This window comes from Rhinichthys klamathensis, unplaced genomic scaffold (assembly GCF_029890125.1).
Source record: "Rhinichthys klamathensis goyatoka isolate OS25496 unplaced genomic scaffold, OSU_Roscu_1.1 h1tg000114l_1, whole genome shotgun sequence".
NCBI classification, from domain to species: Eukaryota; Metazoa; Chordata; class Actinopteri; order Cypriniformes; family Leuciscidae; genus Rhinichthys; species Rhinichthys klamathensis.
In genome coordinates, this window is record NW_026606651.1 from 1312851 (window position 1) to 1325878 (window position 13028).

The following is a 13028-nucleotide window of genomic DNA, read 5'->3' on the forward strand; positions in this document are numbered from 1 at the left end:
TGCTCACATGAATTTCACTAATGTGCTGCGAACAACGATAAACAAAAGTATGTGTCCATATAAATGTACATACAATTGGCGTTGCCACCGGTCTACATAGAATATTACTGTAAATATATATATTTCCGTTGTTGATACTGTTCAGCCGTAGAAATTTGGCGCGTTTTGAGTTGTTGCCGCCGCGAGCTCCAGTCACCTTCCTGCTTTGATCCCGCCCCTCATAATTTCGACCAATGAAAATGCAACCTCGTGCGTACGTTTTTTACTAATGGTCCGTTTATACTTATATTTATATTTATTTTAGTATGCCTAGAAATGAGAACATTTAGGTGTGCGTAGTAAAAATATAAACGGAGACGTATAAAATATGAATAATTCCTTAGTGTTTTTTTTCTTGATGACGTCTACCGTGCTCTCCTCCATTCAAAGCTGTGAATCTGCGCATGTCAAGTAGCCTCGTCTCCTCCCTTGACGTCCAGGAGCAAGAAGAGATATAATTCGTATCTGTATATATTCCATGATATTATCCCCTTCTGTCATATCGACTTGTTTAATTTAATATGTTATGCCTATTTAAGGTGTTACGATTGTTATTAGACGAAAATGACAGATGATCAGATACACTTGTAGCTAGCTAACGTTAGTCGTATTGAAGGTAAGATTGTAAACATTCATAATAATCTTTTGGGCAACATGGTTCAGATGATGCCAAAACAGCTCAAACCCTCAGACAACTTACAAACAAATTAATTTTTCTTTTCTTTTGTCTTGGTCCCTCGGCTGGACAAAACCTTGCTAGATGTAAACTGAATGTCATGGTTTCCTGGAGCCATGTCTTGTAAATCTAAAGTTGCTCCCAGTGTTGATTTTGACCACAGCTGCTCTGACAGTGTTGAGTATTTGACACTCAACTTCGGGCCTTTCGAGACTGTCCACCGCTGGAGGAGGCTGCCACCATGTGATGAGTTTGTGGGTGCAAGGTACACATTTATACACGTTTTTCTCCATCTTTAACAATAGGTTTTGTAGTCAGCTGTAAAAACAGTGTATATTGGGGTTTGTTTCTTGCAGGCGTAGCAAACACACTGTTGTGGCATACAGGGATGCCATCTATGTTTTTGGAGGAGACAATGGGTGAGTATTGTGGATTTCCTCCACTTTCCTTTCTCTCCAAAAGATACAGAAAGATCTCACTCTGGTGATCATTTCTTTCAGCAAGAACATGCTTAATGACCTGTTGCGGTTTGATGTGAAGGACTGCTCGTGGTGTCGGTGAGCGCTATGTTAATGGCTTGAAGGTGCATGTGCTTGAATATGTTTTTTTTTTGTGTAGCCTCTAACATGAATTTACATTATTAATAGGGCGTTTACTACTGGCACCCCACCAGCACCAAGATATCACCATTCTGCAGTTGTGTATGGAAGCAGCATGTTTGTATTTGGTAGGTTTTCAATGTCAAGTCCCTTTTATTTATATACTGTATCGCTTTATACAATACAGATTGTTTCAAAGCAGCTTCACTGTTATAAACAGGAAAATAACAGAATCAATGATGGAACTTCCTCAAATATTAGACCAATTTAAATTGCCTGTAAACCAGCTCTTAAAATACAAGTGTCATTATTCAGCACAAGTCAGTTCAGTTAAATAACTGTGTAAAGTTAATAAATTATGAAATGATTTTAATTCAGTTTTAAGCAGCTCTACAGAAGACAGTGGTGTCATTATTCAGCTTGAGTCAGTTCAATGTTGATTCAGTTCATTCATTCATTGATTTTAAAATTTAAACTCGTCATTCTATGTCGTGTTTTCTTTTCCTGTGTGCGTAATGTATTCTTGATTGTATTTTTAGGTGGCTACACGGGAGACATATATTCAAACTCTAACTTGAAAAACAAAAATGATCTATTTGAGTACAAGTTTGCTACCGGGCAGTGGACAGAATGGAAGGTGGAGGGACGGTAAATCTTAAGTTTTCAACAATTATATATTTTTTTGTCATTCTCATAGTTAGGTTGTGTTGTCTGTCTGATACTTAGTTTTGTTTGTTAATACTTTTTTTTTTTTTTTTTATGTTCCAGTCTGGTTGCCAGATCGGCTCATGGAGCCACGGTCTATAACGACAAACTCTGGATTTTTGCTGGATATGATGGAAATGCCAGGCAAGCATGTTATTCCCCTCTTTACACAGTGTTGAATGGCAAATTTAAATCTGTTGTAACATAAACAAATATATTCCAACCTAAAACTATGGGATTTTTATTAAATGTAACTGTTAATATATGAATGAATTAACTATTTTTGTTTTTGTTTTCAACAGGCTGAATGACATGTGGACCATCAGTCTTCAGGATCGTGAGCAGGCATGCTGGGAAGAGGTGTCTATCTTTGCATGTTTAATTAAAATTTTGTCTAAATTATATTATTATTTGACTTTAAGCTTTTTCTTAAGAGTTTGTGTTCACCTTTAAGCTTATAAAATGCATAATAATTAATATTTCTGATGTCCCACTTTCTTTGTTTCTTATAGATTGAACAAAGCGGTGAAATCCCACCTTCCTGTTGTAACTTCCCAGTTGCTGTATGTCGGGATAAGATGTTTGTCTTTTCTGGTCAGAGTGGAGCAAAGATCACCAACAACCTCTTTCAGTTTGAATTCAAAGGCCACATGTGAGCACGGCAGAGAGGACATTGATAAATGTCATTTTATGTGTAATACTGTATGTACATGAGTTTTTATTATATCAATTCATAAGGCTTTAGATTGTTTCAAAGAAGCTTCACAGTAATAAACAGGAGAATAAAAGAGTCAGTTATGAACCAATGCCAATTCCAGCTCTACAGCAGACAATATTGTCATTATTCATCTCATTTCAGTTAAATGTTGTTTAAATGATGTAAAATGTTAAGGAAAGAGGAACAATACAATTTTTGTACGCAATTATTAATGTATTTTTTCCACAGATGGACCCGTATCCCAACTGAGCACTTACTGCGTGGCTCCCCTCCGCCCCCTCAGAGACGCTATGGACACACCATGGTGGCATTTGACCGTCACCTGTATGTGTTTGGAGGAGCGGCAGACAACACTCTACCCAACGAACTGCACTGCTATGATGTGGACTCACAGACCTGGGAGGTCATTCATCCCAGCACCGACAGCGAGGTATGACCTGGACAGATCACAGAGGAATTTAAGGAAAACCCCAGCTAACATAATTACAACAAATCCATAATATTCCCATTGAAAATGAATGTTTGTTAACACATACACTACCATCCAAAAGTTTGGGGTCAGTCAGATTTTTTTTTCTTTCATTCAGCAAGAATGCATTAAATTGACCAAAAGTGGCAGTAAAGAAATTTGTTACAAAAAATTGTTTTGGTTCTTTTGGATTTTCTATTCATCAAATAATCAACAATAATAAGCAGCACAACTGTTCAAGAAGCTGAAATGTTTCTTAAGCAGCAAATCAGCATATTAGAATAATTTCTAAAGGATCATGTGACACTGAAGACTGGAGTAATGATGCTGAAAATTCAGCTTTGCCTCACAGGAATAAATTACATTTTAAACTATATTCTCATAGAAAATGATTATTTTATTGTATTTTTAATCAAATAAATGCAGCAAAGTAATGGTGAGTATAAGAGACTTCGTTCAGAGAAATGAAAAAAATCTTAGCTTTTGAATGGTAGTGTATTTGCTTGTAGACATTTAAAACACATGGAGTTTAATTAATTGTAATAAATCTGAACAATTTGGCTTTGACTGTACCTATAAATTCATAGCAACATCATAAGCATCCATGACTCAATAGTGGATGTTTTCAGCATTCATTTTGATGAGTTAATTGAGTTCCCCTGTAGTTTGGAAAAAGGGTTTGCCTTTTAGCTTGTGGTGTGTTTGTTCTTTGTAAATAAAAATGTTGAACTGTTTCTCTCAGATGCCAAGTGGGAGGCTGTTCCATGCAGCAGCTGTTATCCATGATGCCATGTACATCTTTGGAGGGACTGTGGACAATAATGTACGCAGTGGAGAAATGTACAGATTTCAGGTGAGTGTTTGACCTCCAGAAATACACCTGCTTCATCTAATGCAATTAAACATACCATATTATTATTTAACTGTTCTTTTTTATTATTATAATTTTTTGTCCTAGTTTTCTTGTTACCCAAAGTGCACACTTCATGAGGACTATGGCAAACTTTGGGAAAACCGTCAGTTCTGTGATGTAGAGTTTATCTTGGGGGAGGTTAGTTTGTCCTGTAAAAAATAATAACATGTTTTTATCTGATACACACTGTCATTCTGAATCATTGGCAACATTTAAGTTTTAGTAATAAATAAAATCTTTTTATTTTCTGTTTACAGAGGGAGGAGAAGGTCCTGGGTCATATTGCCATTGTAACAGCTCGCTGTAAGTGGCTCCGAAAGAAGATTCTACAGGCGAGAGATCGACAGAAACAGGTCTATTTCATATTTCATTATGTCTGATTTTGTATGCATCTTTGTTATGGAGAAATTTGACCTTTTTAAAAAAAAGGGGGGAAAAAAGTAATTTTTTACTTATGCCATGTTGTCCTATCACCTGTTGTCAAATGAGGATTTTTAAATTTTAAAAATGTTTTTTTTGTAGATGTTTACCTTGTAACATGAGTATTTGTTTTATTTGCACAAAAAAAACAATTTTTTATTTTTAAATCTCAATATTCCTCCATTTAGGTACATTCTCTAAATGAATGTGAATTCCTGTCCAAAACTTTTTACTTTTGGCTAATCAGAATGTAAATAATATTTGGCCTCTTTTTGCAGAAGAGTAAACTCGAATGCAATGAGGAGAGTGAGGAGTCTGGCTCAGGCAGTCAGAAGGACAACTCTGGAAAGTCCTCAAGGGGTCTTCCTTTATTGGAAGTGTCAATCAGAGAGGCAGATGCTCAACCATTTGAGGTTTTGATGCAGTTCCTGTACACAGACAAGATACAGTACCCACGTAGAGGTAAGTTACACCACATCTTAAGATATGCCTTCTGTTGATCTGCTTAAAGTGCCTCTATTATTCTTTTTCGGATATTACCTTTCATGTAGTGTGTAATATATCAGTGTGTGAATGTAAAATATCTGCAAGTGCACAATAAATGGAGATATTAGCCATGTTTCCATCCACTTGTCAATCGAATTATCTGAAGTTCGGTAAAACACCTCATGCGAATAAAGCTGGTGAAAGTGTGTTTCCATCAAACGCCTTTAAACCGGATAAAAACCTGTGCGTAATGACGTCACGTGCTGTTTTGCGATCAAAATGGTATATCTAATTGATTTGAGACATGTTAAGGTGTTTCCATTCATTTTCTCACCGAATTGCACAACATTCAAGCCAACATTTGCGAACAAAGTTTTACTAGGCAGAATGGATCGCACCATAATAACGTTTCCATCCGCGTTTATCGCATAAGCCGTATATCGATCAAGATAAAATCCGATGAGACCGATCGTATTTCATTTGAGTCGATATTCATGAAATTCAATCGAATTTTACTGTTTCCATAAGGCATTTTTCATTCGATATCACTTAATGCGGATAAAAACGTGTGGATGGAAACATAGCTATTGTCTCCCAAAAGAAAGAACTGATTTTGAACTGCCTGAAAAAAGTTGTCAGTAATTCCAGTCTTATTCCTGCACAAACCTATGTAGGTTTGTAGCAAATTTGCATAATGCCAATCTGTGGTCTTCATTGGCTGCCCGTGAACAACGTCTATTTTGACCCACCCTCAAACACTGTAGTTGTAGCCAAGGCCTGTATGAGTTTGATTTGTGATGTCGACATGTCGAGAAGATGCTATTTTTTTTTTTCTGTGCTGCCAAAGCAAATTCACTTTGCATGTACTTTCAAAGGATGAGGATTCGGGCTGGAATTGATACGGTAAAACCAACACCATTGTTACTGTTTGTATCAGTCTCTGTAGCAAGTGCTGAGGAAGCCTCCGGAGCTGAAATTCAGATATTAGTAATGGCTGTTTTGTTTCTGACACACACTGTAAGAGGTAGACCAATCACAACAGACTGGGCCATCTGACCAATCAAAGCAGAGTAGGCTCTCGGAAAAGGAGGGGTTTAGAGAGACCAAACCCTTGATTGAACCGTTTCAGAAACTGAGAAAAGAGATGCTGCAATGTATATTATGAGAGAATTTGTGTTTTTTGACCTTGGATGCATGTAAACCTATTGTAGGAGAGCTTCAAAACAAATTTAGGAACCTTTAAAATAGCATTATTGGGGCACTTCAAGAAAAGACATAGAGGGTGTCATGGGGTCATATTTTAAATCACTCGCCTACGAGTCTTCCTTCTCTCTCTCCACAAGGTCATGTGCAGGATGTGCTGTTGATCATGGACGTTTATAAACTTGCTTTGAGTTTTAAACTGTCCAGACTGGAGCAGCTCTGTGTTCAGTACATTGAGGCATCGGTCGATCTGCAGAATGTCCTGAGCGTGTGTGAAAACGCAAACAAGCTTCAGCTGGACCAGCTCAAGGTAAAGTTGAAGACATACCTGAATATAAAAAAAACTAACCTTGTTAGAATGTCAAATTCTCTTCTGTATATATTTATCTATCTATTTCCGCCCCCCAGGAACATTGCCTGAACTTTGTGGTCAAGGAGAGTCACTTTAACCAGGTCATCATGACTAAAGAGTTTGAGCACCTGTCCACTCCGCTGATCGTGGAGATAGTGAGACGCAAACAGCAGCCTCCTCCCAGAGTCTATTCGGATCAGCCGGTGGACATAGGTGAAAATAAGCACACAAATACAAATACACACGCATTCGCTTTCAGGACAGATCTAAAATTGGGGATTTGGCTCCAAAAACCAGGATGCCTTTTCTTTGTTTCAGGCACATCTCTGGTGCAGGACATGAAGGCTTGTCTGGAGGGGGCGGGCCATGAGTTTTGTGACATCATCCTTCTGCTAGATGGTCATCCGCGCCCTGCACATAAGGCTATACTTGCTGCTCGCTCCAGGTAATGGACACAGTAGTCACTAGGGCCTATAACAACATCTCGATAAAGCTTTGGAGTATTAAAGGAGATGAGTGTATGGATATGTTCTTAATGGAATACTACCATAATTCTTACTAGATAGTATTAAACTACATTTACTGCATACTACTTTTTAAAATTAAAAGTGTGGGGCAGTATGCATTCATTTTTTTTTTTTTTTTACATCTACATTGAGCTATGTTGTTGTCATATGAAATGATTTCAATGCATTCACATGGGCATTTAAGCAAATGATGTCCGTCAAAGTGAATATGTTTTTTTTTTTTAGTCAGTAAATCACCGAATCACGGTTGATATAACAATTCATCACTATGGAAGTGGACGGTCAAGTTGACAGCAGTGTATTCTGGTTCAGTGTTATTTTAGTGTCATTATTATAGTATTATAGTAATCATTCATATTTTGAGATATATATTTTTTTATATATTTTCCATTTTCATTTTAGTAATTTTGATTTGTCTTTTTTGTCTGTTTTATTATTTGATTTATGTTAATATATTATTTCCTTTTTAATTATTATTTCAGTTTTGTTATTTTTAAGTAATTTAATTGTAATTGTTAATTTGAGGTAATTTTAGTTTGTCAACTAAACGAAATGTGAAAATTTTTGCCTTTGCAGCTAATTGAAATATTTAGTAAAAAAAAAAAAATATATATATATAATGTATTATCAATTAACATTTATTTTTTTCAATTAACAACAATAATAACATTTCTTTGATTAGGCAGTAAGTCATCTGGGTATTTCATGAGCAAAGTGCACAGTATTCATACTGCATATTATTTAATTATTTAATTTTACAACATAAATAGAAACTAGTAGTAAGGCATTCCAAACATGTCTTGTTTTTTGAACTGTCTTTTGATTTATCAGTTGATCACTGCCTCAATTCTTTCTCAGTTATTTTGAGGCCATGTTCCGCTCCTTCATGCCAGAGGACGGGCAGGTGAACATTTCAATAGGTGAAATGGTTCCTAGCACACAGGCCTTTGAGTCTATGCTGCGCTACATTTATTATGGGGACGTCAACATGCCTCCAGAGGACTCACTGTATCCTCATTACCGCTTCATGTTCTACATTTTATATTGTAATGTGCAATCTTTCTTTCTGAGACCATGCATAATGCTTTGTTGTAATGCTTTTGACTCCCTTTTATATTATTATTTTTAGATGTTTATTTGTCATATTAATGTCATCTAATGTTTATTTGTCATCTAACTCACATGTTAGAAACATGAATGATACCTCAAATAGAGTAGCTTGAGGAGAGATGTGCTGTTACTTTTGCTAACGACCAGACTTGCGATTTTTCACCTGGCAGATGATGAAACGGAATGAAGAATGACGGAAGAACCTGAGCTGTATCAAATTTTAAATGATGTGTTTGCCCTTAACTAGTGCACAGATACCTGTTTGCAGCACCTTATTACTACGGTTTCTCCAACAACAGACTGCAGGCATACTGCAAGCAAAATCTGGAGATGAACGTTACTGTAGAGAATGTGTTACAGGTATGCATCATATATCATACACTATCGTTCAAAAGTTTGGGGTCAGTAAGAAATTAATACTTTTATTTGGCAAGGGTATATTTAAATTAATTAAAAAGTGACATAAAGATTTTTATGTTACAAAAAAATATATGTATTTCAAATAAATGCTGAACTTTCTGTTCATCAAAGAATCCTGAAAAAAAAAAACATTATGGCAGTTTCCACAAAAATATTTAGCGGCACAACTGTTTTCAACATTAATGATAATAAGAAATATTTCTTGAGCAGCAAATCAGGATATTAGAATGATTTCTGAAGGATCATGTGACAATGAAGACTGGAGTAATGATGCTAAAAAATTCAGTTTTGCATCACAAGAATAAATTACATTTTAAAATATATTCACATATAAAACAGTTATTTTAAATTGTAATAATATTTCACAATATTACAGTTTTTACACCATTTTTGATCAAGTAACTGCAGCCTTGGTGAGCAGAAGAGACGTCTTTCAAAAACATTAAATCTTACTATCCCCAAACTTTTGAAAGTTAATATGTGTCCACGTTCAAACCCTTTATTGATAAAGAACTGCAGTCACATGCTATCATCCCTCGTTTATCCTCAGATCTTGGAGGCGGCTGATAAGACTCAAGCTCTGGACATGAAGAAACACTGCCTGCATATTATAGTCCATCAGTTCACCAAGGTGGGTGTGCTATTGACCACAGCTCTAAGCGTGTGCTGGCTACCTCGCCACGGTTAAAAACACGTCACCAAAATATTCCGTCCAACGTGGATAACCTCTACGAGCTCTTTAATGTGTACGATATTCTGGTCGGATTTTCAAAACGGAGAGATCTGTAACTATGTATTGTCAGGCAAAGTTTGATATGCATTTAGACCTATTTATCATGTTATCAGTGTTATCCATCACGCATATTTACTTCAATAGTGATAAACTGTCCCACTTTCAGCTACCCTAAACAAAATATAGTATTTTTAAATGCCATTGAGTGCCTTTGTGAACATAATTTGACATCCTGGTGTTATTTGGCCCTCTTAGCTTATCAGTTTATTTTTGGTTGTTTATTTGCGGTCTATTGCATGGCCTGTGTTGTTTACCATTTATTTCTTTGGTTCTCCTTCCTTCCCTGAAGGTGTCCAAGCTCCCCAACTTGCGATCGCTCAGCCAACCGCTGCTGTTGGACATCATTGACTCGCTGGCATCCCACATATCAGACAAACAGTGCACTGAGATGAGCTCTGATATATAGTCTCTCCTCCCCTTCACATCCCATCCTTTATACTTTATATAAAGTAAATACTTTATGAGCTTTTTCATTAACGCTTCTGCTCCATTTCCTTCCCTTTTCATCCAGCACCTCCTCCCAACCCTTATAATTCTGCTTCACACCCCTCCTGTTCACTGCATCACATTCCTCTGGATTTTATTTACCAAATGGTGTTTAAGAGACATGCTGGGTGATTGTTCAGTTTCATTCGTTTTAATATGCGAATGTTTTTGGCAAATGCCTTTTTTTAGTAGTGCACATCAAATCAGTTGACGGCCCACAACGTTGTTTAATTAGACATACAATTATGTGTCCCACATAATGAAAGATTTGAAAACATCACCTCTATTAGTATGAATGAAAAAAAAACATGTCCAGGTAACCTTTCATTTCAAAATCCAAAGAAAAAAAACAATGTTATATCGCAGAAAGAAAATGAACTCATTTTATAGCCACCCATATATTTTTTGCCTTTTTATAATGACAATTATGAACATTTTAGCGCCAAATTATGATTCAATAAATGATTTCATCTGGTTCTTGTAAATTAAAGTACAAATAATACCATTGTGTATAAATATTTTTTTTTTTGCATTACAGCATGAATGAGAATTAGTTTTTTTTTTTTACAATGGATATATTCATTCTTTAAGCGAAATATGATTTCTTATTTTCTTCTTTGATTTTTTTTGTATCATTAAATATGACCTGGATTTTATCTACTGCACTTTATGAATATAGTAGACCTTTATTTATTCCTGAGCCTTGTAGTGGTTTTGTCCTGCTGTTGTTCTGAGTTATGTCAGTGCTCGTAATTATGCAGTTATGGCATAATATAATTATATAAGGGGATCAACACATCAACAGTCAACTCATGTACGCTTTACTGTAATCATTGAGATGTTCTGTTGGTCCTGTGGGAACTATGCCTTAATAAAGAGTGCAACATCAGCAGACTGTGTTTTGTGGTTTTATTTTCTATATATTATGTATACGGTAAAAGAATGTAGACGAGATGATTTGAAGGGAGTTAATGTGGATGATGGATGGCTATGACAAATCTGTAAGTATCTATTTATTTTTCCTTTGTGCAATGTGATTGATAAGATTACATTTAACATGCTATTTGATATTAACAACATTTAATGGTTCTGTGAGCCGATGTTTTCGAATACCATGTATAAACTACTTTCTTTACTACCTGACCTGAAGCCCAATGCTCTTTTTCAGCCAATCAGAAAATTGTAGTCAAATACAGCACCTTTGATGAAATTATTCAAATGATAAGTTGACAGAGAAGTAAAGAGTCCCTGAAAACCAAAGTAAGTTAAAGCTGAGATACAGCAAACAACGGAGATACAGCTAATTACATTACTCATCACAAATGTATTGGAGTAAAGCGTACATATACCTATTAAAAAAAATGTAGGCCTAAGTAGAAAGGTTGCTAATATCTTTGATACTTTCAAAGTACCCAGAATTATACTTAAAGTACAGTAACTAATAACATGTACTCAAATACTTTACACCACTGAAAGTTGAATACTTCACTAAAAAGTCAAAATGATTCGATGTTCTCAAACAATTTTGAATACAATATAAGCATTATTAACTGAAATGCTGTCATTCTCAACAGAACACCATAAAAGCTGAGCCTCAGACAGGGGCGATGAAAGAAAAATGAACCGTTTTGGATGGCAGTACAAAGAGGATCATTCTCTTCAGAGTAGCACACATGCTGCCAGGAGCTGCAAGTGCATCTGTGCATCTCTCAGGCCACCCGGACTTTATTATTATCTGCCATTGTTAGAGATTGAACATATCTCGGATCATTAGCTTCATTTTACAGTCTACTGAAGAGGCCCTTTTACATTAACCAGTTTTATTAATGCATTTTCACATAAAGTTTAGGGTTAAGACCAATGCCTATGGTGTTCAAAGCACAGATCAATCCTTGACCTTTAACCAGCCATATTATCTTCATTTCAGTGTGTGGATCTGGTTTCATCAGATATGGGAAGATAAGCCTGTGTAATGAAGTCTTCTAAGAGTAAGAAAATTTGCAATGGTATTTAAGTTTAATTTAAATTAGTTTTTTTCTTATAGCAATTATGCAAGTTTCATTAACATCCATCTTGAAGTGGACAGATTATTATTATCTTTTAACAAGAGCAAAGATGGAGGCATATTTTGTCAGGCTTTCAAAATAGAACTTTAACTCATGCCATTACCAGTAAAAACACACACACACAAAAAAAAAACACTCCCAATTCTCTCATGATAATTAGATATGGCTGGGGTAAGGTAACTCCTTCAGTGTAATGTAAATTTATGCACCTCTTGATGAGTCAAGAACTCTGTAAAGTCTCCTCTAGCACATCCTAAAGACTTTCAATGAATTTAAGGTCTGGACTCAGAGATGCCAATTCATGTATAAAAATTAAGTCTACTAAAGTCTAATTTAATTAGAGTATTCATCTCTTTCAAAAAATAAATAAATAAATAATAAAAAAATCTTACTGACCTCAAACTTTTGAGTGCTAGTGTCTGTTTCACATAAATAACCTATGAGAGGTTAACACTTAAGGTTAGAGGTTTGCCATCTTTAAGCCTATTATACATAAAGGGGAAGATTGGGTGTTCAAGGACAAATGGTGAGGATGAGTATGGATGAGTTCAGCTCAGCGTGTAGGACAAGGTGTCCGATTTCCTGCCACTGGTCTCCGAAAATCAGAGGAGCTTCGGTGACAAAAAACCTGTGGTACATAGTGTTCTCAAAGCAAAATGCAAAATGCTGTTCATTCAGCTGCTACCGGACACTTCGCAAAGTAACAGTATATCCTAAAACTCAGCCAAAATTAGCAAGGAAAGAGACAAGTGCATAGGCTTTTTTTAAAGAAGTTTCTTTGAAGCTCCTCCTAATTCTTTCTTTTCTTTCCCCCTCAATTTCAATAATGTCTTATTGCGCTCTGTTCAGGCTTCTTGCACAGACTTAAAACTGGACATATCGTATTTCCTCTTTAAAGAGCAGTTATTGTCCTCTGTTACGATATTCATCAGTTTGAAAAAACAGTCCCGTCGTTGTGAAGGGCGGCAGGATTATCCGGCAAGAACAGGTGGGTTTTTTATTAAAGCAAAGGAGGAGCCAGTCCGGACTAGACGAGAAAGGACGAG

At 35.9% G+C, this 13028-nt stretch overlaps 1 protein-coding gene across 2 annotated transcripts; it reads left to right on the forward strand.

Annotated features, from left to right (window-relative positions):
- The first annotated feature begins 597 nt into the window (after nucleotides 1-597).
- lztr1 (leucine zipper like post translational regulator 1) lies at nucleotides 598-9861 on the forward strand. Of its 2 annotated transcripts, XM_056254732.1 has the most exons (21): nucleotides 621-655; nucleotides 800-980; nucleotides 1072-1134; nucleotides 1216-1272; nucleotides 1363-1442; nucleotides 1854-1962; nucleotides 2083-2163; nucleotides 2322-2379; nucleotides 2532-2671; nucleotides 2966-3167; nucleotides 3949-4059; nucleotides 4165-4257; nucleotides 4377-4472; nucleotides 4818-5001; nucleotides 6369-6538; nucleotides 6637-6793; nucleotides 6899-7025; nucleotides 7966-8115; nucleotides 8472-8577; nucleotides 9188-9268; nucleotides 9720-9861. In XM_056254732.1, the coding sequence occupies exons 2-21, from the start codon at nucleotides 811-813 to the stop codon at nucleotides 9834-9836; spliced, it is 2352 nt and encodes a 783-aa protein (XP_056110707.1). In that variant the 5' UTR covers nucleotides 621-655; nucleotides 800-810; the 3' UTR covers nucleotides 9837-9861. The 2 variants fall into 2 exon arrangements, with proteins under 2 accessions (XP_056110706.1, XP_056110707.1); XM_056254731.1 differs by having other exon boundaries at nucleotides 598-980.
- Nucleotides 9862-13028: the final 3167 nt, after the last annotated feature.